Raw genomic sequence first — 26117 nt, 5'->3', positions numbered from 1 at the left:
TGACCGTGGTTCCGAAAGCAATCCAGTCTCATCCAACCCTGCCGTGTCGAAGATCTGTTCTGTCTAAGGGCATCCAAGCCGATATGATTGATTGGGGTGATGTCTCTTGTAAATCCTGGCGTCTGTCTTTGTGCTGTGGCTCAGGGAAAAGGCATGCCTAGCATGCTGGTGTTGTGATGTGTCTGGCGGGGGATTAAAAAACCTGTAGCTGGTTGCGAATAAAACTTTTTGAGAACCAAAAAAGAAGTCATTAAAGAGCGATCAGGTCCAGCTGTAGAAATGGCGACTGAGCCTAGGCTCCTAGGCTCGCATGGATATATAGCTGTGGATAGCACTTGCAAGCTAGGAAATCGAAATAGAAGATGAGAAATGTCGAATAAAGGCGCCAAAAAGATCGAGCTGGAGGATCAGGTTTGGTGGTCGGAGACAAGTTGAACACCAAGAGGCCATCTACTATATACCTGGATATAGAGGTTGTGGCAGGGCGTCTGGATATCTAAGAGTTATAGCGACGGTAGCGCTCTGCTTCCTGTCGCTGGCGGCTCTGGTGGAAGGACTCTCTTGGTCCTCGGGGAGTGAAGTTGGAGTGGGGCATACCGCTGTAATTCCCCTGGTAATGCATCTGCTGAGGATGCGCGTATGAAGCATGGCGGCGACCTTGGTACTGAGGTCGACCATGGCTTTGGTATGGGTGGTTGCGAGCATCTTGAGACACAGTCATGGGCTCGTGATACTCGCGTTGGTGGTGTCCCTGGAATGGCACCTGAGGTTGCCCTTGGTACATGGGGGCGGCATGTGGGGGAGCAGCATACTGCACCTGGGATCGCCCTGGGCCTGCATACCCAAGGTGAGAGGTGCCTGGATACATCTGCATCTGCTCGTGGACTTGCAGATGAGGATGCTGAGGCACATCCATATAAGTGAAGCCACCTGGAGCAGCAGCCGGCGCCATGGCTGAAGGTGGCATGGGGATGTAACCCATGGGAGGCATTGTGGGAGGGTATTGTGGGACCATATGTGCGTATGGCATCGCAGGCTGGTAGATTTGCTGCTGAGCAGCAACGACAAGCTGACCCTCCGGGGCTTGCTGAGAGGCAACAACGACCTGTCCTTCCTTAGCTCGCTCTGTGGCATCACTCTTTCGTGACTTGCCACTTTTCTCACGAGCCTCATCAGTCTCGCGAGTGAGCGTTCGGCCGCGGAGGATTTCCTCGGAAGCGTAGGTACCTTTAAGCTTGGACTGATACAAGAGGTTACGCTTCAAGTTCTCTTCGGACAGATGGCGGCGTCGAATGAGGTAACTCTTGGCCTTCTTCTTCTTCCGCGTGCCCTGCTCGTCTGGCGAGCTTCCACTCTCGCGCCAAGTGCTGTCGTCACTCTCCGAAAGGTCAAGAGGAGGCGGATAGGTAGACGTGATGAACATAGAAACAGCACGGCGGTGTCCCTTGCCGTTGGCCTTGTCTTCAGCAGCAACCTCACATCGTCTCGCAGCAAGCTCTGCAGCAGGTGAAAAGGCCGTAACCCGTGACTGGGCATCTGCAGCGAGGCGGTCCTTGAATGCTCGGAGGTTCGGTGGACTGAACTCTGCAGGAGGAGCAGGTATCTGAAGGGGAATGGGAGATGAGCCCGCATGAGACGGCAGAGTGCTCGGCGACGGAGCGAACCGAACTGCGTTGCCAGACTCGTGCTTCTCGGGAGAATGGACGGGAGTGACAGAGTCCAAGCTGGGAGCTGGAACTGCCAAGGTCGGTATAGCCTGCAGTCTGGGCTGTACAGTCTCTGGCCTGAGCAGGTCCTCTAGGCGATGGTGCTCTAGGAACTCCTGCTCCTCCTGAGAGAGGCCTGTGCTCGACACCATGCGGCGGTGGTCAGGAGTGGCAGCCGCAGAGACGATACGAGAATTGAAGCGACCATGGGGACGCTTGACCGGACGGAGAGGAGATGGATACATACGCGCATCATCTGTACTGCCAGGCATTCTGGAGGAACCAGACATATGAATACGGGAGGGGCCAGTGTTTGGAAAGTGTAAACCAGAGTCTGGAAAATGGAAACCATGGTTAGGGTGGTGTAGGCCAGAATCGGGCAAACGAGTCCCGATGGCTTGAGGAACCGCTACAGCTTCCGGGGCCGGCTTGGTTCTCTTTCGTTCGACCCGAAGGATGCAGCCTTCAACTTCTTTGCCATTCTTGGGACAGGTGTTAGCAGACATTCGGTACGCACTCGGATCCCGACGGAAGACAAAGGAAGAACTTACGAATTCTTCCATGGCTCTGTCAGGGACATCAAACTCGTCGTACTCGACGAATGCCCAAGGGTGAGGGACTGGAACAGTTAGTTGAGACCAAGCTGATGGACGGGAGTTACTTACGACCACCGTCCTGGTCAGGGGAAGTTCGTAGATCAACAGAACGAATATGACCGCAGATGCCAGCCAGTCGGTAGACCATGGCCTCGTCAGCATAATGAGGCAGTCCGCCGAAGAATACTGAGCGGCAGTCCTTTTCATATATCTCCATGAAGGTTTGATCGTCGGCCGGGCGGTCAGAACGCTTCTGAACCATCTTGGGATCGAAAGCCATGATGACGAATGGCGTGTTAGGGCCGACATCCTTAAACTATATTAGCTCTACGATTAATAGAGTTGTCTGGGATAGAACTTACCTGAATGACGTTGCGTTTGGGGTCAAATCTGGAGTACAGTATACGAAGACTGGGAGGAACGGCGAGCTTGGTCTGAGCATCATAGTCGAGAATTTCGACCTTCTTGACTGGCCCATAGCGGGAAAAAATAGAAAGAGCCTCTTTTTCGAGAACGGGGCGAGTGTCTTTGCGCCAGATAATATAGGAGACTATTGGAAGTTAGCATTTGGACATAGAGATTTTGTCGGGAGGACGCACGGTTTCCGCCGCACTTCTCAACTCGAATAGCACGGCCATGGATCATATCTCCACGGGCCTCGCGCACCGCAACATCGGCGTGCTTGATTTGCTAACAAGAAGTTAGTCCATCATGTGTCAAAGAGAACTGATGGCTATCATGGTCAACTCACAGTGTACTGAACAAAGGCCATTGGCATATGCCTGATGCGGTCGCGCTTGACCTTGACGAACACTGTGCCAAACTTTCCGAAGTGCTTGGTGAGAGAAACCCTCAAGGTGAGATCATCGACGTGTTGAGGGAGGCTGGGCCCAATATTAGTACATGTATTACACGGCGAAGAAACGAGTTACTCACTTGGCCACAAACAGACAGGCATCCCCAGGGTAAATAGACTGGGCATCGAACTCTCGGTGTCTGTTGTCGACTCCCACGTTAGCCGGCAGGGTGGTTATGGGTCGGGCGAACTCGTCCATAGGCATAAAATCGCCTATAGGCACCGGCTGTGCCTGGTTCGCCACGACCTGAGTTGCAGGCATAATATTATCTTGGGTAGCTTGATGAGGGTTATTATAATGGGAAGAACCGTATTCAGGCTGGGAAGTATTGACTTTCTGGACTAGAGACGGCATGCTATGGACTTCTGTCAGCAAAGTTCAACTTGAATTCGTGCTCAAACCAGTAACTACCTCTTAGAACTCAAGAGCGGTCGGCTAGGAGAGGCTGGACTTTGTTAGTACATCTGCTTGTTCCAGAAATGGCGAAAATAATGAAAAGTGAAGCTTGTGAGGGAAAAGCCCCTGAGCTGCTTGCTCGCCAGAAAGCACGAAAAGGGGCTATCCCCAGAGTTACCACGACACGGGAGAGTAGCCGCTGACACACCAAGGAAGCGCGAGGAACTTTTCTCATCGAAGAAACGAGAAGGGGATGAAAGAATTTCAAAGACGTTTGGCGTGAGAAACGGGTGTCTTCACCAGAAATCAAACCACAAAGACTCCGACTTCATGTCGAAGGACAGGCAAGACAGAGAGGGGAGAAAAGAGTAGAAACGCCAGTTTTTCCTCTTGGATGTGATAAAAAAGAGATGAGAGGAGTTCCAGGAGTTGAGCCATGTAAGACAATCGTCTCTTGACAGATTGAGGCAAGCGATAAAACAAAGAAGCCCGACTTGGCGCTGGAGAAGGAAGTGATGGAGGAGAAAACAGAAGACATGAAAGACAAGATGATACTGAGAGGACAAGACTCAAGAATCCAGCGTGCTTTCGGTAGAAATCAAACCATCTTGCGAAGGGCTCGCCGCCAAGGCAGAACAGGGAGACGAATCAGATGTGATGGAATGAGATACTTACATCTGGGAGAGCCATCGCTCTCCGACTCCTCCTCGTCGCCCGAGTAGTGCATGTTCAGGGCAGAGAAAGCGTTTCGAAGTGTACGGTTGGTAGACGCAACCGTATGCGGCGTCCGATACTCGGGTGTCGACATGGTGATGACGGCACCAGGGGCGAAGTGAGTTCTATTGGCTGGTAACGAGACAATGTTAGCTTTAAGTCGAGGGAGGATGTTGAAGGAAGAAGGAAGAAGTGTGAGGAGCGGAGAAGGAGGAGATGGTTTTGATGTCTTGATAAGGGGGACTGGGTGGGAACAGTGATTCATGGACCTCGTTCGCAAGTTGAGGTCTGGCGAGTAGCAAGAAGTTCACTTGAGTAAGATGGTAATGCTGAAGGAAGAAGAAAGAAGTATGGGGAGAGTAGAAGGAGGTGCTGGTTTTGATGTCTTGCACAGGCGACAGTGAATTATGAATCTTGCCAGTAAAGTGAAGCCTGACAAGTAGCAACACCATAATGCGCCCTTCAAGTGGATGGAGGGATGCTGTGAAGAAGAAGGAAAGTGTGTAGGAAGAAGTGATGGAGGTGATGTCTTGGTTGTTTTGATGAAGGAGGGGTAGCAGTTCATTTACCTCGTCGGCGAAGTGAGGTCCAACAAGTAACAACAGGATGATGGGAACTTTTTCAAGTCCATACAAGGATGTTGTAAGAAAGAAAGTAGATGTTTCAGGAGAAAGATGGTTGTTGTAAGGAAGAAAACGCGTGTTGCAAGGAGGGAAATGGAGGTTGTAAGGAGGAAGAGGAAACGGCGGGGATGGTTTGATAAGGGGGCAGCAATTCACTAACCTTGTCGGCGCGTTGTTCTGCGTTTTTTGCTTGAATTTGAGAGATTGGATCGATAGTATCACTAGATAGTCTCAAAGTTAGTATCAATTATTATTTGAAGTCTGTTTTGTTTTGTTTTGTGTGTTGTGTTGAGTTGAGGTGAAGCTCGTGATCTTCTCGCGAAAGACACAGGAGACCAGAGGAGCGGCAACAAGTGAAGTTGCAACAAGAAGCGCCAGAACGCGAGAAGACGACTACTATGGTGAGGAAACTCTCAAGTTTGTAGTTATCGTGATCTGATGTCTGTTGATTGTGTGGTGTTGAGTTGAGAAGGTGAAGGTTGTGATCCCTCCTGAGAAGATTTGGAGGTTGAAGTGAGCGGCCACAAATTAAGGGGCGCCAATGAGAGGAAGAACGCAGAAATCCGATGGAAACGATTAGATAGGCTTCCGTTCAGTATTATCGCGAACTGAAGCCTGTTATATGTTGTGTGTTGAGTTGAGAAGGAGAAGTTCGTGATCTCTTCGCGGCAAGACACAGAGAGCCGCGCGAACTGCAACAAATCAAGGGGCAACAAGGAGCGCCAGAATTCAATCTTGAGATGAAGATGAAGAGGTAGCCTTCAGCTCACTGTTATTGTGATCTGGAGTCCGTAGTGTGTTGTGTGGTGGTTTGAGAAGGGGAAGATTGTGGTCTCCTGGCCAGAAGACACTGAGATCCACGCGAAAGGTGACGAGTGAGGGGGTAACAGCAAGCGCCGGAGTTCAAGATGGCAAAGAAGATGAATAGGTAGCTATCGTCTCCGTGTTATCTTGAAATGAAGCCTGTTGTGTGTTGTGTGGCGGTTTGAGAAGGGGAGATCGTGATGTTCTTGCGAGAAGACACAGAGTCACGCGAACGGCAACAACGAGCGCCGTAACGTAAGTTGACTATGGCGATAACGAGGCAGCCTTCAGCTCACTGGTATTGTGATCTTGAAGCCCGCTGTGCGATGTGTGGTGGTTAAGAAGGGGAAGCTCGTGATGTTCTCGCGAGATGACACAGAAAGCCACGCGAACGGCAGCAAGTCAAGGGGCAACAACAAGTGCCAGAACACGAGAAAACGATGAAGATGATGAGAAAGAGCTCCTCAATAAGAGATCACTTGATATGGGTTGTGATATGCTGACGTTGAGGAAAGAAGCAGACTTACCGTGTTTGTTGTTGGTGATGCTGGAGGAGAAGAGGGGGAGAAGTTGTTATGAGCTTGGGAAGCGAGTGGAGATGCAGTAGAGAGCAAGGCCACGGTGAGTACACCGGCGGTAGCGGTCACGACACGGTGAAGCTTTGGATCCAGGGGTAGGGCAAGTTCAGTGACACAGCCGGTATTTCGACAGCTACGACAGATCGCTCTGGACGCACGAACCGTGAAGATATGGTGATGCAAACTATCTGAATGTAATCTCTGGTGCCACGAATACACGTTCAAGCTTCATTGATGTGATTTAATGTGTTTGCGAAGCACTCATGGTGGTGCAGCGACATGGCATAGTGCCGGATACCGACGCCGGCGGGTGCGGAGACTTCTTGCATAGGGGCCAACATCAACTGTTACACGAGAACTACATCCCCTGAAGGATGTCTACAGGGCAATAAACCACTAGGGTTTTCGTAGTCTGCATGACATAGGCCTATTAGAATTCATGAGTACTATAATGCCATAGGTATATCCATGTGCCGACTCCGCTGCAACAGTACCTGAGAAGAAACTGTGTTTCTAATCAGTTTGCAATCTCATTGTCTTCTGTAATGCATATTGATAAATGATAAAGCTGCTGGTAATTACTAAATGTCAAAGAAAAACAGTAAGACAAAACAATAACAGGGTGCAAACAGCAAACACTCCTCAACAGTTCTTTGACCTGCTGGCACTTTGCTTCAGCATTCCCGTCGGACCTTTGTGACGCTGATTTTCTTGCCTATGTCTGATAATTTTGCTGATTTCGTAAGGTATCAATCTTGGACCCATACTAGCCATTTTCAGGTCTACAGCCCCGAGTGGTAACTCTACCACATTGCACCACCACAGCACTTTCTCCCGTTCCTGTGAAGCTTCACGATATACCCAAGCCTCTCGAGCATACCCTATCAGATTGAAGCTTCTATGTGACTTCATCCTGAAGATCACTCAAGTTGGCGGTGGACAACCCTCCCCACCTAGCATGACGTTCGACGACATCACCACGGTAAGGATCCTTCTACAGTCTTCTCACATACCTAGAAACGTTCTCATATTGACTCGTCGGCTTCTTATAGGCATGGCACTTGCTCTCACTCTTCGAAGGAGACACCAAGAGCTGGTGTCGACATCATGCTCCTGAGGCGCTACCGACCGCCGACCAAGAAGCATCAGCAGCTTGCATCTCAAGTCAAGTTCAACACATCAGTCTCCCTCGACCAGCTACAGACACTAGATTCAGCGAAGACTGAGCAAGGCTCAACTACACTTAAGCGCTCGCCGAAGCGCTCGCCGCTCTCTAGGAGGCTGGGCGGCATTCCGATCTAAAGGCGGCGAAGACCGCCACTTAAGCCCTCTGTAACCATCACCAGCCCTTCCCGGATGTGCATCAAGTTTGAATTCACTCGTGAACAGAGGTATGTATCTCAGAGGTAACGCGAAGCGTGGTGAGTCTGTCCAGTGACACAAGTGCAGAGAGTGGCCATTGAGGTCAAGGTTGCGGCCGCTCTCAGTGTGAAAGCACTCGAGCCTTTGCTCCTTCTTCGTACAGTTGAGGATATCTCACTTCTTTGGATCTTGATCAGTATACTAACGAAGACTTCCTTTCAGGGCAAACTCCAATGGTCCCCTGGCCATACAGGACGCTTCAGTACAAGCGACAGAGACAGGAATCCCACAGCGCTCCCGGTTTCCCCGTCACCTCAGTAGCATTAGAAACGGCGCTTGAATTGTTTTCGAAACGCGGGTAGCAAGGCCTCATGAGCACGATAGCCATCACTCAGGGGCTCAGTTACGTTGGGTTGAGGATGTAAGTCGGAAGACCCAAACCAGATCACCACATATATCTCTTACACAGAACACTCGAAACAGTCACTAACGGTTACTCTTACGCTAGGTCGTCAACTTGAAATCAGATGCTACCGATTCCTCCTAGACTCAAGCTGGGCAGAAAAGCTTGTAGGCTGAAGTCGCCCCTGGTTCCTACAGAGGCCGCCGCCAAGGCCGCTGGTACACCCGTCATCTCCTCTTCTGTCTCTCCAATGCCGCTTCACTCGTTTCTGAGCGCTTGAGAACTATGAGTGACTTGTCCGCCGTCTCTATGTCTTGGGGGCCTTCGTTAGCATGATCTAGTCAGTTCGGACAACTTACGGCTTGAAACCTCGAATTCCGCAAAGACAAGCCTCAAGGCTGGGCCCAGTCTTTTACAATGGAGAAAGCCAGATTACTTCTTGAGAACTCACTGAGTCAGCCGCTGTTCGTAGCTCGCTCAGCGGCGGCTGTTACCAAGACAAGTTGAAATCACGAGGTCTTAGAACAACTGGACTCTCAAGGAGCTAGGAGTTTCTCCTTCCCCTTTCTGAATAGATTATTGACAGCAATAAGCACTCCGGGCCTCGTTGGAGGACACCCAGATTTACCGAAAGACCTTCGAGGCTGAGGAAAGAAGCCTGAAGAACGCATCATGCCTTTGAGTAAACTGGCAAGGACTTCAACCTTCCAGGCTACAGGGCGCAATGAGACTGGTGAGGACATGGCAATAATACACAGGTTCGCATTCTGTTTCATACACATTCAGACCTCAAGCAATGGCCCCGATCTGCTCTTCGGCATGATCCTGTCCTTTCAAGGTTGCGGAACGATTTCCCTTAAGCACTTCTATCCTAACCATATTTTTCAGGGGCTAGCGTACTCTGGCCGTTACTTTTCTGACAGACGAGTCCCGAGATTAGTCTCGACCCCCCTTCGTCTACGAGTAACACCAACATCGCCTATACCGAGTATTCGAGAAAGTACCCAGATTTCCCAGACGAAGTTGGAGGAACAAGATTCTCCAAGGGCACCCAGGACTCTTCCGCCCTTTAGAAAGTCGATGCTCATGAAAAGCGCTTAGAATAGCTATTTGTAAGAAAATCTCTCTCAATTACACGCTACGCTTGACACTCAGGGGCTAATGTGTCCCGGTATTTGGTCTCAGGATTGCCTAGTCAAGGGTTTCGACATAATCTGCTCAGCTAGGGTCCCCCGTTTCCCTTTCCAATTAATTGAGAGCGAGTACGGTTTTCAGGGCCTCCGCCGTAAGACTCAGCTTACACGCTCAGGCCTTCTTTCGCCATACCATCACATGATGTCTTGAGAGTCTACCAAGTTCTCTATTACAGGCTTTAAGCTCGAGGCACTTTTGTCGACATATTCAAGGGAGCTAACGGGTGTTGTGCAATTGAATCGTCTGAGCCGCCGACAGACTCTAGGAGTACGCAACGAAGAACTAGAACACAGGACCGATCCAGAAGCCACGCCACATCGAGTGGCTTCAGCAAGTCATTTGACATCATTTTGTTATTCAAAGTAGTCACTTGGGCTTCGAGATTGAGCTACGAATCTTGTAAATGAATATAAGCGAAATTCCAGTAAGGCCCAACGCTTACAGAACTGGTTAGCCATTGCCATCTATAAGACGTCCAACAATACGACAATCAACCCAATTATACGTGAGATTCATTGGAATACCTCTGTCAATTGGCTACACTTTGAGAGCTCTAACAGGAGAGGCTTTCCGGTGGCAAGGTGCGTTGTCTACCCCTGAGTTGGAGGCGCTTTCTAACATTTATCTTTTTCAGTTTCAAAGTTTCAACGAACTCAAGCTCCGAAATCATCTTTTGACCAATTCTTAATTCATACGAATCTAGTATGGCTCTAAAAGGTCCCTATTGCAATCGAAGGCCCGCTCGTCTCCTTGAGGTCATTTGGGAAGGATTCAAAACATGATGCTTTCTCAGTATGAAGCACACAGGATGCCCGTGTCGATATTTTCGTATACAGAGTCTACAGTTATATGGCACATTTAGGATAGAGGTGGGATCATATACTTCAGTCGCCGGCTGCTGTGCATCTCAGACAACCTCGTGTCTCTGTTATTTCCACAGCTCAGAGAGACTTGAGTAGTAGATGAAGTCGCACATAAAGTGGCCTACATCTGATCAGGGGCATCATCCATTGCTTCGTGCAGATATTTTTACCACGACGACTGGTATAAAACAATCAGCATCTAGTCATGAGACAGGTTTATCACATTAACAACCAAACTGGCCCTAACGGACCACGATTTGGAAGGAAGGAAGTGGCTAAAATGTGTGCATGTATAAGTCACAGAGCCTTTCGACGGGAATTATCTTGAGCCTTGCCATCTGAAATAGGCCGGCAGTCCTAAACATTGGTGAACCAAGAACTGCTGGCTTCCTTTGAGTTCGCCGTCTTTGATTCTCATACCCTTTAGAATTATTCAGCCGTGCTGACTTCAAATGTACAGATGTTATTTTCCCTTCTTCCGAGACCGATACCGATACTACGCCCGCGCGATTTACCTCCAGTTCTCCCCAGGACCCAGCTAGAGTAGCCATTCGAAGATTACATGTTGCAGTCATGTCGAATATCCAACCCCCGAGAATCGAATATCCGTGGCGTCTTATACTTTGACCCCAGCGACTTGCCCTGGCAGCTCACCATCTTCCCCTACCGCGCTACGAGAACACGGCAGAGCAGGCTAATTCCAGTCAAAACTTCGTCTCGGTCTCGTTAGATACCCCTGGGGTTCTGTACACCGAGATTCGGTCTCGGGCGCCCTTAGTAGGCGTTGCCGTTGCTTCAAGAACTAGGAGTACTGGACAAGGGATAAAACCCTCGCCGTCGGCGGACTCTCCTCCAAGTCGGCAGTGGTTAATCTTTATATAACGAATTCACGGCCGTGTTGCCGCCTATTTCAAGGTTCCAGCGATGTTCGACCGTTGTCTTTGCGAGTTCAAGCGCAGGGATGGTCAAAGACGATTCAGCTACTCTTCGTGACGCAAATACGAGGGTTTCCAGAAGAGTCAGTATAAGCCTAGAAGAAACTTACAACTCAAGATGATGGAGATACGAGGTGTCAATACTTTGCCGCGCCAACGCCCTTACTCGCTGATGGGCATAAGTCAGATTGTTCATACTAACACTTATGAAGATCAATGGAACCAGCACCGCTACAATGTATTTGATCTACTTGTGGACGGCATCCCTCCCTTTACATTGTATGATTCAGCTAATGAAAGCCGAGTGAGTTTGCTTATATTTAACTTGCATCTTGATCCTTCCGGGTACGCTTTGGATCTTGATATGGGGCAATCGTCAAGTGGAAGTATCTACATATCCCATGTGCACCCAACCAATAGTGTAGTGAGGAAATCGGACGCCTTTGATGCATTATCTTTCTACTGTTATCTGGTGCCTCAAAGACCTGCATTCGAAGAACCGTTAATTCAATGCTCGTTCTCATCAGTAATATGTTCATAATTCAAAAAGACTAAAACATTTTGACTGGGGACAAAAAAAGAAAATGACTAAGGTAGTCAGAGAGATACCAGGTTCTCCATAATCATCACAGGGTAGCCTGTCTATATTTCTGGTCGGATCTCATGGCTTTTTTGGCATCAGAGCCTGCATTGGATTAAAGCTGGAGTAACAATAATTTATGACCGCTATTCGAAGTGATGCAAAGAACTGGTCAAAAGGCACCCAAGTCTATTTTAAGCTGACCCATATCTTATCACTTTTAGAATAGAGATTCCGAGCTTCTTGCTCGTTGCTCCTTAAGGAGTGAGAAGCATTTTCCGTGTAAGTACGGGACCGGCCCGAACTCTGCGATCATCTTAGTACCTTGGGATATCGCGCTTGGTAATAGTTATAAAACAGCGAGTGTCGATTCATCATCAGTTTCCACTTTATGGGATGCGATGACAAAAGAGAGGTCAATGCCGCCAGATACGAAGCAAGGGAGATGAGATTGACCGGATGGACCTGGAAACTTGGAAGTGGTCACAAGAACAGAAATACATATGCATGTAAGGAACTCGCCGTCACTTCCAACTTTTGAGCTGTCCTGTCCTGTCCTGTCCCTTGTGGCGATGGAAATGCACGAGGTCATGAATGAGCTGCATGCTCTTTATGGTGCGTGGGTCAAGGACAAGGGTAATAGTGATGATAGCATCAATCTCCGTGATGTGATATTATGTAGACTAACGTTAGTCAGACAATTGAGCCGAGGCATGAGAAAGGCTAGAAAGGGTTCTCTTGAGATGGTTTGAAGCTAAGGAGATTGACAGCTGCCTAGAACTTTCTGGCGCTTAACCCGCGGCAATAGTAAAGATGAGACTGAGACCATGGAAGAGCAGACTTCAGACGTGGTCTTGGCTGAATGGAAACAGTGGCACAATCGTCAAAATGGATGGACAGAAGCTTCGATTCCAGGACAGGGCGGCTTCTTCCATTGGATCTTCCCCACAGCGGGCACCCCTCCATCAGATTCAGGCCCCCTCTGCCCCTCCCTGCCCTGGAGCCCAGAATCCAGATGCCAGAACACTCAGTCGGCATCCAATCAAAGTTGCCCGACGCTAATCGCGGATACCTAACGTACTCACCCGGGTCTTGTCTTTCCATTTCTTTAGGTTTGTTGCTGCAGGGCGCGGATCATGGGAGTGCTTGCCCGGACTTCAGATACAGGGGCGCTTGGTCCTTGGGCCGCGCTTTCCATTCATTAATTCACATTCTGCGACAGCCAAGCAGGTTCGTGCGTACGGCCTTACATGCAACTTCCCTACTTGGGCTGGAAATGAAAGGGAAGGCAAGAGGGAAATTTCAAATTAGGTACCTACCTACCTCACCTTACCTACCTTACATTGAGGCTTCTCGGCCAGTAGGGAGGCTCAGCCTCATTCGCGATCCGTCCAGTATTTGTCTTTCTTCTTTTCCTTCTTCTCCCCTTGCTTGTCTCACTCAAAATTCATCTGTGACGGCATTCACTTGTGACATCCTTCCTTCATCCATCACCGGCCCTTCAACTTTCCTTTCACAAGCGCACACTTGTACATCGTTACTCTGCAGCAACATTCAGTTCAGTTCAACCTGTCATATAGATAAGTACTTTGTCAATTTCGGCGGGATAAACAAAAGAGAAATCGGCAAAATCACTGTAACCCAATGGACAAGCCTCAAAGCCCGCCAGTCACACTTGCACCAGATCCAGACGTCAAATCCGGGGACCAACCAATGGATCACATCTTCAAGGCCGTAACGTGGTCTGAGGAAGAGGATGAACGGCAGCAGAACGAGAGACGCTCGTAAGTTCTTGCTCTGACTCCTTCTTGGACTTGTCTGACATCAAGCCCAGATCACTCGAGGCGCAGGGGCAAGACAAGGTCACCCGTTGGATGAGAGACGGACTACAGTACGGGTAACCCCATCTCTCATGCGTCTCTGCTCGTCTTGTTCATACTCTGATGATCCCCAGGGTTCTCTATTGCGATCTTCTGCCAGATATCTCCAGCGTAGCACGCCCAGTTGACAAGTCCGGCAGTTACATGGACATGCTGCCATGGTGGAACCCGGATTATGAGTCTAGTACAACTCTAACAACTACCGAGAGGGCTACCCCGATTCCCCAGGTCAAGACTCTATTGTCTCCTGATGAGCAACATACTGACGACATCAAACGCGAGAGGGCGTTCCATGACCTTCTGACCAAGGCTGGGGGACGTCCCTGGTATTCCAGCGAGCTCATCGACCAAGTCGCCCAGGATCCAGAGCACCACGCCGAGCTTCTTGAGTACTGGAAACAAGACACCACCGGATCGGGAAAGCAAGAATGGATGGTGTTTGAACGCCAGCTGGAAAGGTGGAACCAGTTTTGCCGTTATCAGCTGAGAGTGAGACGAAACCGGGATGCATTTGACGAATACCTGGCGCGATGTACCAAGTGCCTCTCCAAACAGTCTCTCACCACACCACTTCATATGAAACCAGATCCAGCAGACCAGGATCCATTATCACAATGGCTTGAGTACCTATGTTTTGAGGTGTCAGAGCGTAAAAAATACTCGTGGTATAAGCGCTATAACCAGCAGTATGAAAGCGCCTGGCAGACACTCGCTGACTCCAAGTTGTTGGAATTGCATGAAGACCGAGATCAGATTGAAGCAGCAGGATATTCACCAGCATCAGATGGTGAAAGGACCAAACTAAGACAAGCCGTGGAGGTGGCCAGTTCAAACGTCTTATTAGCGGAACGGGATCTGTTGGACCCAAGCGTCAGGGGGCCAGTAGCACAACGGAAACTCTTTGAGACTCAAGCCAAGCTTGACTCTGCAATCGAAGCCTTTGATCATTTCCAACGTCGGGGGGATGCGATCAAGGTGTTTCTCCAGACCACCTCTGCTTATCGTGAGGCAAGGTGTGGAGCTCTGCGGCACCAGATGCTTTTACGATGGATGCGGCAACAGGTCCCGTTGATAGAGAAGGACCTTGGCGTACCGCCTTCGACAGGACATCTGGATGCCGAGGTGCCTTTCGAGACAGACAGCGACGAGAGCGACGACCAGAAACTGAGTATTGACTCTTCTCGCACCGAGTTGATAGATACACTTGCTGGGTTGCAACGAAATGAAAGCAAAAAGCGTCTCGCGAGTATTTCGGCAGAAGTTAGTCGGACCAACAGCAATGTTCTCCCGAAGCGCCCCAAGCATGATGAAGGCGAAGCGAGATAGCAGTAGGAGATGATGGGTCACATTTATGCTTTTATCGGAATCTCTTTTACTTGCTTACGGTGTCGTCCCCAGGAGCGAGAAAACATCAGACCTGGATGTAGGATTTCAAAATAAACTCAGCAAAGAGTACACTAAAGTTGGGTCGAGTTGCCCAAGTCTCTTTTTTTTTTTTTTAATTAAGATCGAGGTCCCGAGTAGTTTCTTTGCCTCCCCTAGGTCGTCTATCTATTCTGGTCTTGAGAACGGGCTAGGAATCACTTGGATGTACGTGGCACGGTGGATCTGTAAGAGCAGGAAAACGGAGTCTGGTCAAGCTTATAAGACGAAACTACGTTAACCTTGGGGGATATGTGAAGTTCATTGGCGATTTATGAAGACAGTTCTAAATATTTACATGTATGCATGCTCCAGAGTGTCTCATCTTGTAGAAGCAGATTATGAATTTGGTGGCCGTTGATGAAAATTTATACTCTTGATACCTTATCCATGCAGCCATGCTTTTGTCATGGTCAACCCTAACCCATGAGGTGTGATCCAGCTTCCAGAGTTCCACTAGCCACGTCGAAAAGGGTCCTGTGTTCCCACTTCCAATGGTTGGCGCATTTTAACCCCCACGACCCCTGTCGGTTCAATCTGAATTGTGCAGGCATTTGGACTCTGGAGGTGGCAGCTTGTCCTCCTCCTTTGACGCCATCACCAACAGCTGCCTTACCAAGGCTGCCCCCCCTTGCGTCGACCTGATTTCTGCCCCCCCTTCTTTTTTTTCCTCTCTTGGGTTTGGCCTATGTGATTTTAGTTTCCACACAATTGATCGCGAATTGCTTCAGATGGCCTGAACGATCGATGTGAGATGGCCAACCCTCCCCCCGTTCGTCGGGGCTCTTCTACAGGCCATCTACCTTTACCTCCACAACCGCTTGCGCCCGTGACCTCGACGTCTGGCAAACCTCCGCCGCCGCCGCCGCACCCGACCAAGACAGCTCCTCCCGAGATCGATAGTCCCGTGCATCCGTCTCTTCTTCAACCCCGAGTCGCCGTCGTTCTCAATGTCCCCAAGCCATGGCACCCGTGGCTTTTTGCCCTGCGCCTCTTCTCTATTCTGCCGGCGTTGTGGTGGGGATTGCCTTCTGCGCTCCAACTACTGTTACGTGTCTTGCCAGGACCAGAGATTGTAGTCGTTGTGCCTTCAACGACGGGAGGATCTGTGGCTATGAGTGTCGAGGCGGATGCGCGGTACGCCCTGACTGAGACTGGGCTTGCAACTATATGGGTGCGTTGAGATATTCCTCGAGTAGATCCAAGGCCGAAAAGTGCTGTGCTGATATGATATGTTGGATGCTAGTGTTTTGCTTCGGGATATTTATCATTCTTCTTCACGGACTGTCTGATGTCCAGATGGTAGGTTATTGGATCGTCGCTGTTGTGACATGCTCGCTGTACAACACCATATTAACTAGTAGTTCACAGGCTCATCAATTATACCCCACAAGCGACAATGGTTCGCCTGCTAACAACCAACTTCTGTAACGCATATCTCACTGCGTTTGTGCTCTCTTTCACGGGTGGTTTTCAAGACCCTCGTCTCCTCCTCCCAGGCTGGGTTGGCATAGCCACTGTAAGTCTTCCCCGCACACGCGACACACGGCACTCACCGCAACCAAGGTTTGCTACTTCAGCTAACAACTACGCCGCAGACTCTTACCATGATGTATCACGTCACTCACCAAAAGATCAACATTCGCAAGGAGACGTCCACCTCTATCAACGTCTTCTCCATAGCTTGTTCCATCACTATGGTGACTCTGCTGGTACACCTTCACCAGTCCACACCTGACTACCCCCAGATGCCGATTGTAGCTTCTGGTCGGCGCGCCTTCGATGAAGCATCGCGCGTTATCACTCAGATCAGGGGAAGCATCGAGCAGCATGAAGACCTGTAGAGCTTCTCGGCTGTCTTTCAGACGAATGAAATGCCTCTGTATCTGGACACGCACAAAGAAGCAGGCGAACCATTGTTGTTTTTCTTTACAAATGACTTTCAGCGACTTTTTGGTTTCTCTTTTGAACTCTGATATCCCCGCCCACGCTAGGGCTGAACATGTCTGATTATTTGCGGAGCTGTAAAACTCATGTACACAATTGTCTGTGAATCCCAAGCAGTGTGCAGTTTGGGAACCTGGGTTTTTGATTAGCACGACTTCAGATGTTGTGCCTTACAAGTGGGACCTGACGTCAAACTACCACCACAACTAGGATTGAAACAATTTCACAACAATTTTTAGCAAAAAGATTCGGAATCGACTTTGTATTTGCCTGAGACTACTGCGGGGCTTGCCCATGTAGACATATCTGACTAACGAGCGACTGACAAGCCATGTTGGAGTAACAAATGCTTTGCCCGTAGCCTCGTCCTTCGTGCACGTGAGCAAGATGGATGCCGAAAAGCTATCGTCCACCTGCTGCAGAACGCGCAGCATAAGAATAAATACTCTTCCAAAAAAGCCACCAGGAGTAAAACTCGCCCTGAGTGGATGCCCGTCGTCCTAGAGTAATCGGAGCCGAGCCTCGGTGTGTCTGTTGCGAGAGCAAGAGTACACGTCCGGAAAAGGCACAAGCCGGAGAGGCCATGCGTCCCTGTCCCTCTACGTCATGACGCCCGGGAACGGCGACTGACAGGACGACGGGGCATGCAGAGCTTTAGAAACCGTGGACCTTGATGGTCTTGGCATCTAGCTCGAGGCCTTCCTTCTTGTCGATGAGAAATTCCTGAACATCTTTGCGTTGATCACCCTGGAGCTGGATCACCTCTCCCATCTCGGAGTCGTTGACGATAGTGCCATTGCAGGCTGGGTCACATTAGCTTCGAACTCGGCGGCGACGGAGTGTGGAGCTTACCAAACTTCTTCTTGATGACCTTAAGAATCTTCTTCTGGTCAAATTTCTTGGGGAGACCCTGAACAGTGGTCAAAGTCTTACGTCCATTACGCTCTAGAACCATGTTAGCATTATGCGCGAAAACGATGCCACCTAGAGCCAGGTGTAGCATGGAGTCATTCAGTCACACAGAAATCTCACGTGAGGTTACGGTGTGATGTGATCCTCGATGCGCCGTTGGCTAGTGTGGCTGGAGTAGGTGACTTACGCTGAATGCGTATATGGATGTAATTCTGCGTCTGCTTAGTTTCTCCGGTGTCCTCGTCGGCTTCGGCGAAGGGGTCTAGGTCGCGATGGTCAGCTATGGTGTTCCTCAAAATCGAAATTGTTGTGATAGGATACGGGGATGAGTGGAGATTCAACATGTGGCTTGACGGCAACAAATGCAGGTACGAAACGACGAAACGACAGGCCGATATCCGATGGTCGAGACGAGCCCCGCAGATGAATACCAAAATCGGGAGGAGAAGGCTTCTCGAGGGTAGCAAAGAGACTCACCGTAGGTCTTGAGATTTTCGATGGACATAAACTCGGAGGTACTGGGGTTACCTTGGGAAATGGGTTTTGTAAGGGGGAGGAGGATGTTTTCAGCGACCGCTGGCAATATAGCGCCTCGCTGTGAAGATATCGAGTAGTGTGTGTAAGCGATGAGGATGTCTAGCGACGAGGTTTGCGAGGCTGCAAAGTCTTTGGAGTTTGCGGGTATTTGTGTTGGTGACGTTGTTAGGGAGAAGAAAGAGTCGGGAGAGTTTGGTAGAAGCGGGAGGGGCAAGATGAGTAAGTGGGCTTTGGGCTTTGGGCTTTGGTGGGAGGCAGGAGGCAGCACGGGCGTGCTAGCTGATTGGCTCGTGTTTTGGCCTAATTTCTCAGGCAGAAAGCCTTGTGAGATGAATTCGGTGAGCATCCACTGTGATCTATAATGGGGCTCTGAATCAGAGCCCATCGCTGGGCGGAAATACGATAACTACAGGTAGAAGTTGAAAATCATCGAAGTCACGTACATAGCCCGGTCTGCGAACAAAGTAACTTCTTCAATTTACATAATTTAGGTGGACTACACTTCGCTTTCCAGAGGCGTACCTATTTTCAGAGTCAACACATTCTGTCGAAGTTGAAAACCGATGAGATATTTTGATCATTGGTACAAGCAGTCATTCTCCTTACAAGGCCTTGGAAGGCTCACTGGAGCAGTGATATTGGTCAAGATCGACGGAGTAGCCTACCGCACGTTCCAACCAATACACGGCAGCCCAACCCAGCCACCGCTGTTTGTCTCCTTATTTCGGGAAGCCCGTTGAAAGCGGAAGACTCCTTTTCAATCGCTTTCAATCAAGTCGAGACCTGTCATTGAGTCAAAGCTCAACGGGTACCTTAGGCGTCCGCTTTTCGGTACATATCTCGAGAAGGTAGCATTTGTCGGACATTTTGTTGTCTGTTGGATGCACTGCGGCCTGCGCCTTCGTACACATTGTGATATGACATCTGTGATCCATCATCCTGTGCAGTCCCTCTTCAACTGAAAAGTGCGGTGTTGTGTTGTATTGCGTTGTGTTGCGTTGCGTTGAGGCCAGTGGTGGTCTAACAGAAGTTGTTGGCTGTCACTGTTGCTGCAAGTCACACGGCCTTCGCTTGTGACGCGCAGGACCACATCCTGACATCCGAAAAGCTACCTTAGTGTTGCAATACCTTGGCTACTTGGGTTGGATTGATGTGATGAGTGAGTGGCTCTTGTCAATGCAACATGTGGTTGGAGGGAGGCAACCTAGGTACATTGCAACTCAGATAAGAGTCAGCCTGTCAAAGCCAGACACCGCCACTTACCCTGAACTTCCTGATTCGTTCAGTCATTTCCTCAGTGACTTATGCGCAAACGCAGTCATAGGTCCCGTTTGTGATGCAAACAAATCGCAATAGTGCAGAGAAATGGACCAGGTCGAGCAGGATTCTAGTTTTCCAAGCCGGAAAGGTTCCATCGGAAAAGCACCTGCCAAAATCAGGCCAGGGGTGGTGAATGTTACAGATCTTATTATTAGCAGCGATGTTAGCACGGAAGGCTCCTTCCGGGCCGCTCTGTTATAGACAACCTTAAGTATGAGGGAGCGAGGGAAGAGCAAAACAGTAAGGTAGCTGCCAACTTGAGGGACTTTCGTAAACCAAGGTCACCACCAAGGCAGCCTACCTACATCAGATCACCATAGTGTGCTGTACAAACTGACATGGAATGCATTAACCCTCCACCTTGTTTCATTTCTATTACTCTTGGCCGGGGCATTGCTTCTCCCACGCAAGTTTGGGTCGTGCCCTAGTATCCCGCTTCCACAGTCGGTAATCGGTGCCACTTTTGCGTCGTTTCTCCCAAGACCGAAAGCACCTGTTTCTGATCCATACAGTAGATTACTTCGTCATTATCAGTGGGTGTTTCGTCCAGCTCTTGGACCCTGGATCGAACCATCTCACTTCGCTTCTCGGAACCGAGAGTACTAGTCAGGGCTTCAGGCTTCAGCTGTCTAAATCCTGGGGCACAGCTAGCCCTATTTAGAGGAAGTCTTCAATACTGCTCACATCATTCGCGATCTCCACGACCACCCGTCATCATCACAGGGGCCATCAACCCCTCGACCAAATCCGATTAAGTGCTTCCTAACGGCGGTGATCACCGTAGGGTCGAGGTAACGCTCCGAACGCACCTTACGGCTGTTGGCACCAGACAGTGTCTGACCACTTTTCAGCAGCCTGCATCTTCGGACCCGTCGGCCACCCTTCCGTTTCTGGACTTTGTCTGAGCATGGAGTTTCAAAAGAAGGCACCGTTTGAGCCCGAGGAGTTTCCTCCGGGATCGCCGCCCGTAATCCGCGAACGTTGCGGCCAAGTTACCTGGTTACCTATGTGCCGCCACACATGCACGTTTGAGACTCAGCATTTCGACGAGATTATGCTCAACCTTGTTGAGAACCCAAACCTCAACTCCAAGTGGTTGTTTCGTGCAGATGTTCTCTTCGATGATGACAGTCAGAACCTTGCCCCCGAAGCTGACGGTGCCATCCAAAGTGACCCTAGGGCTCTCGACTTCCAAGGATTCAGCCGGCAAAGAACCATTGTGCGCCGACTAATACCCAGAAACACACTTCGCGATGCTCCATTAGACCAGACCTGCTCCTTCTATCACACAAATAGTCATGAGGATGAAGAGGCTGACGGGGAAGCCACCCTGTCAAGATCACTGGCCGTGTATATACCACATACCTCCTCTGCTGCAGACCTACCCTTCTATCACCCAAAGGTCAAGGGTATCAGCCAGCTTCATGAATGGGATGTAGCCACCAACACAGGCACCATCTCCGTCCACTTTGCACTCTTTGAACCTGAGACAGGCGAGGAAGAGGTCGACCAAGTCAAATTGGGGAGGATAGCTTACCATCTACTCCAGACCATCCACAAGCATGGTCACGGCACCGCTCGAGGCTACGTCAAAAGAGTCTATCACGATGTCATTGTACCCCGAGAGAGGTTTCAGGATAGGTACTCTGAACTAAAGAACAAATACGCCAGAACTCTCGTTAAGTCTTGGCTTGAGACTACAGATCCCACAAAACATGTGTTTGAAGATCTAGGTATCGCAGCATTTCTGATTGAGCTGTGGAAGGAGATGTACCACAATAGGGACTTTCCAGGGTTTGTGGACATCGGCTGCGGCAATGGGTTACTGGTTCATATCCTCAGGATGGAAGGATATGCTGGTTGGGGTTTCGATGCCCGTGAGCGTAAGTCGTGGTCCCGTTACAACTCACCATTCACGGGATCACCCTCTGGGAACTCACTCCAGAGGTTGCTCTTACTTCCCAGTGTCATTCCCAGGGAGGCAGCGAGTGATGAGACTAGAGTAATCAACTCTGATGACATTCATGATGGCCTCTTCCCTCAAGGCACATTCATAATCTCTAACCACGCCGACGAGCTTACACCTTGGACACCAATTCTTGCCGCCATATCTCAATGCCCGTTCATCATGATACCATGTTGCAGTCATAATCTCACAGGAGATAGGTGGCGGGCACCTCCGCCTCGAGACAAGACCAAATCAAAAAGTATGTTTGCGTCTTTAGTCGACTGGGTTACGCAGATAGCGGAAGATTGCGGGTGGAACGTTGAGACGGAGATGTTGAGGATACCAAGTACTCGAAACACAGGCTTGGTCGGCCGAAAAAACACAAGGAATGTTGAAGAGGTCGATATACACGGGATACTGCAGAAGTACGGAGGAGTACAAGGGTATTACGACAATGTTGTTAAGCTGCTCAAATCATCCCCCAGAGGACACTGAGCACACCAACTTGAACACACACTTGCCCGCGCCACCTCAGTCAACGATGCTCGTGGTTTGTCAAACAGAAAATGAACTAGATATGCAAACGCATCTCCATGCCGTACATATTGCGATTGGGGCTAGAAGGGCGCAGCAGATGATCGTCTAGCCGATCGACTAAGTAGCTCCCACCTTCGGAATATTCGTTCTCGATATGTCGGTACTCCAGACTGTCTATGTCCACGACCTTCAATAGCTGCACGACCCTGTGTATATCAGGGATTGGCGATACGAAAGCTGGTTGTCCAATGCTTCCCACACGGTATCACTCCCGTCATACAGCCGAGGCAAATTGTCCGTATTGGTCCAAGAATGTGACAGTTTCGTTTGCTCGTGCATGAGTACTGCAGCCGCTTCTTGATGTGGAATCCACGCAAGCCATGTTATGGAAGTATTACACACACAAGCCTGGGACAAATGTGCTGGACAAATAAAATTGAGCTATCATTTTGCGATCGCCATCCGGTTCCATGACCTTCATCCTCGCTTAGACGCTCGGCTCTGCTACCGTGCGGGATGTTTCGATGAGAGTTTACGAGGGTCGTTAGTGTTTCGATCTTGCTTCCTTATAGCATGGATTGATTAGTGCGATCCCGCGAGATCGGGACAGCTTCAAATGAAGGCCCGACTTTGTCTTTTTCGAGCCTGAATGTATGTATCCCCCTCTTTCTCATCTCGAATTTGGACGCGGCGCCAGCTCGACCCATTTTCAACGGTTGGCTGCAGCTCCCTTCCCGCTGATCAGCGGCCATGCATCATGAACCGGGATGTTATAGCAAACATCATAACACCCTAGTCGCGTTGTTGGACGAATGACAGCAAACGGATTTTCCTTGCACTAACGTTGATGTTAGAAATGTCCTCCTGCAGGTAGCCGTTCGCCAAGCGACACTCCCTTATTTCCACCGAAGTTTTGAGACACCTTGGGTGACGGCACAAGGGTCCGGGCTGCCGGAGCGTGGAATGAGCGAATGATGAACTAATGCAATGCAATGCAATGCTTATCGAGGGACCTCTTCAGGCCGGATGCACTGTATAAGGGTGGTTATACAGGCCGGGCCACCCTAGGGAGCTTTGCCGCTCTGCTGCTGCTTATGCGTTGCAAACACCCATGTGGAAGCCAACAGCAGTGCAACTCGACGCTCACATATCCGATCGCCTACGCTTACGGCTCTAAATATATAAGTATAAAGCCGCCGGGTTTCTCAACCGTTATTTCCATCCTCGTCTCAGTGATCTTATCGCGGAATTTCAACAGTTCAACAATTGTGCTCTTACTTTCCTCTTGAATACCCAACGTTGCATTCTCCTCGACATAAGCCCACTATAGCCCAACCCCTTGAACCCAGAAGCCATGGCGCAGGTACCTTACATCGAAGTCTATCGGTTCAACGACCACATCAAGTCCCTCCAGGAAAAGGCCATTGTAGAAGTGCTCACTTCTACACCTGGAGAGAAGCAATCGAGACTGGGCACGTATGGCTTGGAAAAGCCGTGCGCAGACTTGAGTGATGAAGTGATCCGGGGCCTCGTAAGTCTCAGTATATATCAAGAACCAAGTATTTTCTGACCAGATGTAATAGAGTGGACCACTTGTGAGATGGGCTACCAGCCGTGGTGCTGTCATCCAGGATCTCCAGAGACCCATTTTCCGATCCGAGGCCTTCCGACTGCAGAAAGGCAGCGCCCTGTGGCCGGGATACCATTCCACTGCGCTGCTCGTGCCCTTGAGCAACCGGAACGCACAGATCGAACTGATTCCCCGTGGAAGCAATGAGGCCATCACGCACAACTGGGATCCACGAACGGTCATTCACCTGAACGAAATGGGACTCCAGTTTCAGGGAAATGGGAGTGTTCGGTTCATCTACATCTTGTTCCAGACAGCGCCCTGCACCAAACGCCAAGTTTGGTAAACTTTCTATCCCAAGAGCTCTCAACGAGTATGGGCACATGGGTTGAGATGGCGGATTCTTTTTGTCTATTCAATCTCCACGCGTACAGCACTAGTCATCAACGATACTGGACACACACGCCAACTCAGTATCTAAACTCCCGTCCCATTCAACAAGATCATCCCGTTCATCGAATTCCATCACTCTAGTCACATCAATAGTGCCATATACACATATACTCTCGGTTTCTCGAGGGGTCAGCATACGGTAGATGGCTTCGTATCTATGAGCAGTAGTCAGGCATAAGGACAGAATCAGCAAGGAAACGGACAGACCTTACTCCCACTTGGAGTGCCGTCCCCCCAGCACTTCATAAACCAGAGAAGGTATTTCGAGGTATTCGGATTCGAGGGGTGTTGTCGGCCGATAGGTTGATGATATCTGCTGTTTAATGAGGCGGGTGCAGGCAGGGTCGCGGCATTGGAACACTTGGAGACAATTGTGTGCTGGAAGAGGCTTAGGGACAGTTCTGGGATGGGGAAAATCTTGAATCTTTCAAAACTTACCATGCAAAGGAATCTCATTTGCACGACAACCAACCACTCTACTATACTCTCTGAGTATCCCGATGCCTGTGATAACTCCCTCTCTTATCCTGTCTAACATGGGTAGCGTTAATTCTTCCTCTGAGATACCGCACTGTCTCACGCAGGCCCTCAGGCCTTTGTACACTTCCTCTTTTGGGCAGCCATCGACGAGTGCCACATGGCATGCAGCCACGAAAATGAGGGAGAAGAGGGAACCAAGAGAGGGATTGTTGCAAGCGCGGGCAAGATGCCAGGTGCATTCGTTGAAGAACCGTGGCCAATCAAGGTGAGCCCGAATGCCCGGGAACAGGTAGGGCAACTTGAGACGCTTGCACAAGGAGTCGACATCGTTGTTGCTACCGAGGTAGTGAGACCAGTCGGCGTCACTTTGAGGAACCTGAGCGAGAAAATGAAGTGCATGCGGATGCCAGCGACCACTGTGTTGGTTGTTGGCGGATCCTGGGTCGTCTTGTTTCATGTCTTTCGAGTCATCGAAATCGTCTTCCTCATCTGTCTCTGTGTCCGAAGCAATTTCATGAGAGCAAGCCTGTGGGTCAATCTTGGGACCGGAACCATCACTGGGCTCATGAAGATTGTGGAGCTTAGGAGGAGACTCGGAGACCATGTTCAATCCCAAGTGAGGATACTCGAAGACCCAACGATACTGAAACTGGGACATGGCGGCGGGCTAATTCTTGGGCAAAGCTTGCTTCTGGTAACTGGAAGTAGCCGGACAGCAACTGGTAAAGACGATAGGCTATAGGGTTTGTGGGTATGTGCAGTGTTTCCTGTGTTTCCTATGTTGATTGGAGAAGTGTGAAGATGGTGTAATGATGGAGAAGTAGGTTTCCGTTGGGAGAGACTTGGCTTGAATATGTTGCACACGGAGGAGTATTTATTCTATTTTCTGGCTACGAACGGACGGTGATGCAAATATCAGGACATCAGGCAATGAGTGCTAGTTCTTTCTGTTTTCTCCTTCTACTCCCTTGACTGTGGGAGTCTTTGTTCTGAGTTAGTTGCAGCATGAGTACACGAAGAGTCTCACATCTAGTCCATCTTGCATCCGTTGCCTCGAGTTTCAGTTCAAAACTCCACTATAAGGCGGGAACAACGGCTTTCCTCACGGGGCGCCCTTCCATCTCCGCGGGAAACGGCATTAGTCTTGCTGTCCAAGGTCTTAAAGGTCTATGGATGGCGCCGCCACGTTTTCTCCTCATGTCAGTGTCCTTTTGTGTCAGGCTCGTAGTGAGTGATAGGCCCGGGCTGGCCTCGTTGGGCAGAAGCAAATATGTCGTCAGTTGACTTGTCAGGATGGTAGTGACGATCTCACAGTGGAGAGTTGTCGTCGCTTCAGGAGGCTTGTTGTCCCCTGCAAGTCTCGGGCGGTTGCTTTTTTCCCAGTGTCGGTCAGGGTGGAAGCACAAATGGCTATCTGGCCCAATGCATGCAGTTCAGATAGACTACTGCCGTCGTCGTCGTTTGAACGTGCTATAGTCCACGAGGGCTGGGGGCGAATCG

At 49.9% G+C, this 26117-nt stretch overlaps 7 protein-coding genes across 7 annotated transcripts; 4 read left to right on the top strand and 3 right to left on the bottom strand.

Moving 5' to 3' along the window:
* Positions 1-496: 496 nt before the first annotated feature.
* FTJAE_725 (meiotic activator RIM4) lies at positions 497-4363 on the bottom strand (the record flags this gene model as incomplete). The annotated part of the gene is made up of 8 exons (XM_037353948.1): positions 497-2188; positions 2258-2325; positions 2372-2612; positions 2665-2852; positions 2902-2992; positions 3054-3186; positions 3239-3500; positions 4231-4363. 8 exons carry the CDS (start codon positions 4361-4363, stop codon positions 497-499), a joined length of 2808 nt encoding a protein of 935 aa, XP_037212127.1.
* An 8892-nt stretch (positions 4364-13255) lies between these two features.
* Positions 13256-14817, top strand: FTJAE_724 (uncharacterized protein; the record flags this gene model as incomplete). The annotated part of the gene is made up of 3 exons (XM_037353937.1): positions 13256-13395; positions 13446-13508; positions 13566-14817. 3 exons carry the CDS (start codon positions 13256-13258, stop codon positions 14815-14817), a joined length of 1455 nt encoding a protein of 484 aa, XP_037212126.1.
* An 850-nt stretch (positions 14818-15667) lies between these two features.
* Positions 15668-16757, top strand: FTJAE_723 (uncharacterized protein; the record flags this gene model as incomplete). The annotated part of the gene is made up of 3 exons (XM_037353926.1): positions 15668-16050; positions 16285-16432; positions 16512-16757. 3 exons carry the CDS (start codon positions 15668-15670, stop codon positions 16755-16757), a joined length of 777 nt encoding a protein of 258 aa, XP_037212125.1.
* Positions 16758-17514: 757 nt separating this feature from the next.
* Positions 17515-18694, bottom strand: FTJAE_722 (eukaryotic translation initiation factor eIF-1; the record flags this gene model as incomplete). The annotated part of the gene is made up of 4 exons (XM_037353915.1): positions 17515-17663; positions 17713-17844; positions 17960-18052; positions 18250-18694. 4 exons carry the CDS (start codon positions 18692-18694, stop codon positions 17515-17517), a joined length of 819 nt encoding a protein of 272 aa, XP_037212124.1.
* Positions 18695-20536: 1842 nt separating this feature from the next.
* Positions 20537-22072, top strand: FTJAE_721 (tRNA (uracil-O(2)-)-methyltransferase; the record flags this gene model as incomplete). The annotated part of the gene is made up of 1 exon (XM_037353904.1): positions 20537-22072. One exon carries the CDS (start codon positions 20537-20539, stop codon positions 22070-22072), a length of 1536 nt encoding a protein of 511 aa, XP_037212123.1.
* A 1396-nt stretch (positions 22073-23468) lies between these two features.
* Positions 23469-24030, top strand: FTJAE_720 (uncharacterized protein; the record flags this gene model as incomplete). Its single annotated transcript, XM_037353893.1, has 2 exons — positions 23469-23645; positions 23698-24030. The coding sequence occupies 2 exons, from the start codon at positions 23469-23471 to the stop codon at positions 24028-24030; spliced, it is 510 nt and encodes a 169-aa protein (XP_037212122.1).
* A 90-nt stretch (positions 24031-24120) lies between these two features.
* FTJAE_719 (uncharacterized protein) lies at positions 24121-25275 on the bottom strand (the record flags this gene model as incomplete). Its single annotated transcript, XM_037353881.1, has 3 exons — positions 24121-24292; positions 24350-24515; positions 24576-25275. The coding sequence occupies 3 exons, from the start codon at positions 25273-25275 to the stop codon at positions 24121-24123; spliced, it is 1038 nt and encodes a 345-aa protein (XP_037212121.1).
* Between the last annotated feature and the right edge of the window lie 842 nt (positions 25276-26117).

Source organism: Fusarium tjaetaba (genome assembly GCF_013396195.1).
Source record: "Fusarium tjaetaba strain NRRL 66243 chromosome Unknown NRRL66243_c0000018, whole genome shotgun sequence".
Lineage (NCBI taxonomy): Eukaryota > Fungi > Ascomycota > Sordariomycetes > Hypocreales > Nectriaceae > Fusarium > Fusarium tjaetaba.
Note: the sequence above shows the minus strand (reverse complement) of the source record. Positions and strands in the feature narration are given on the sequence as shown.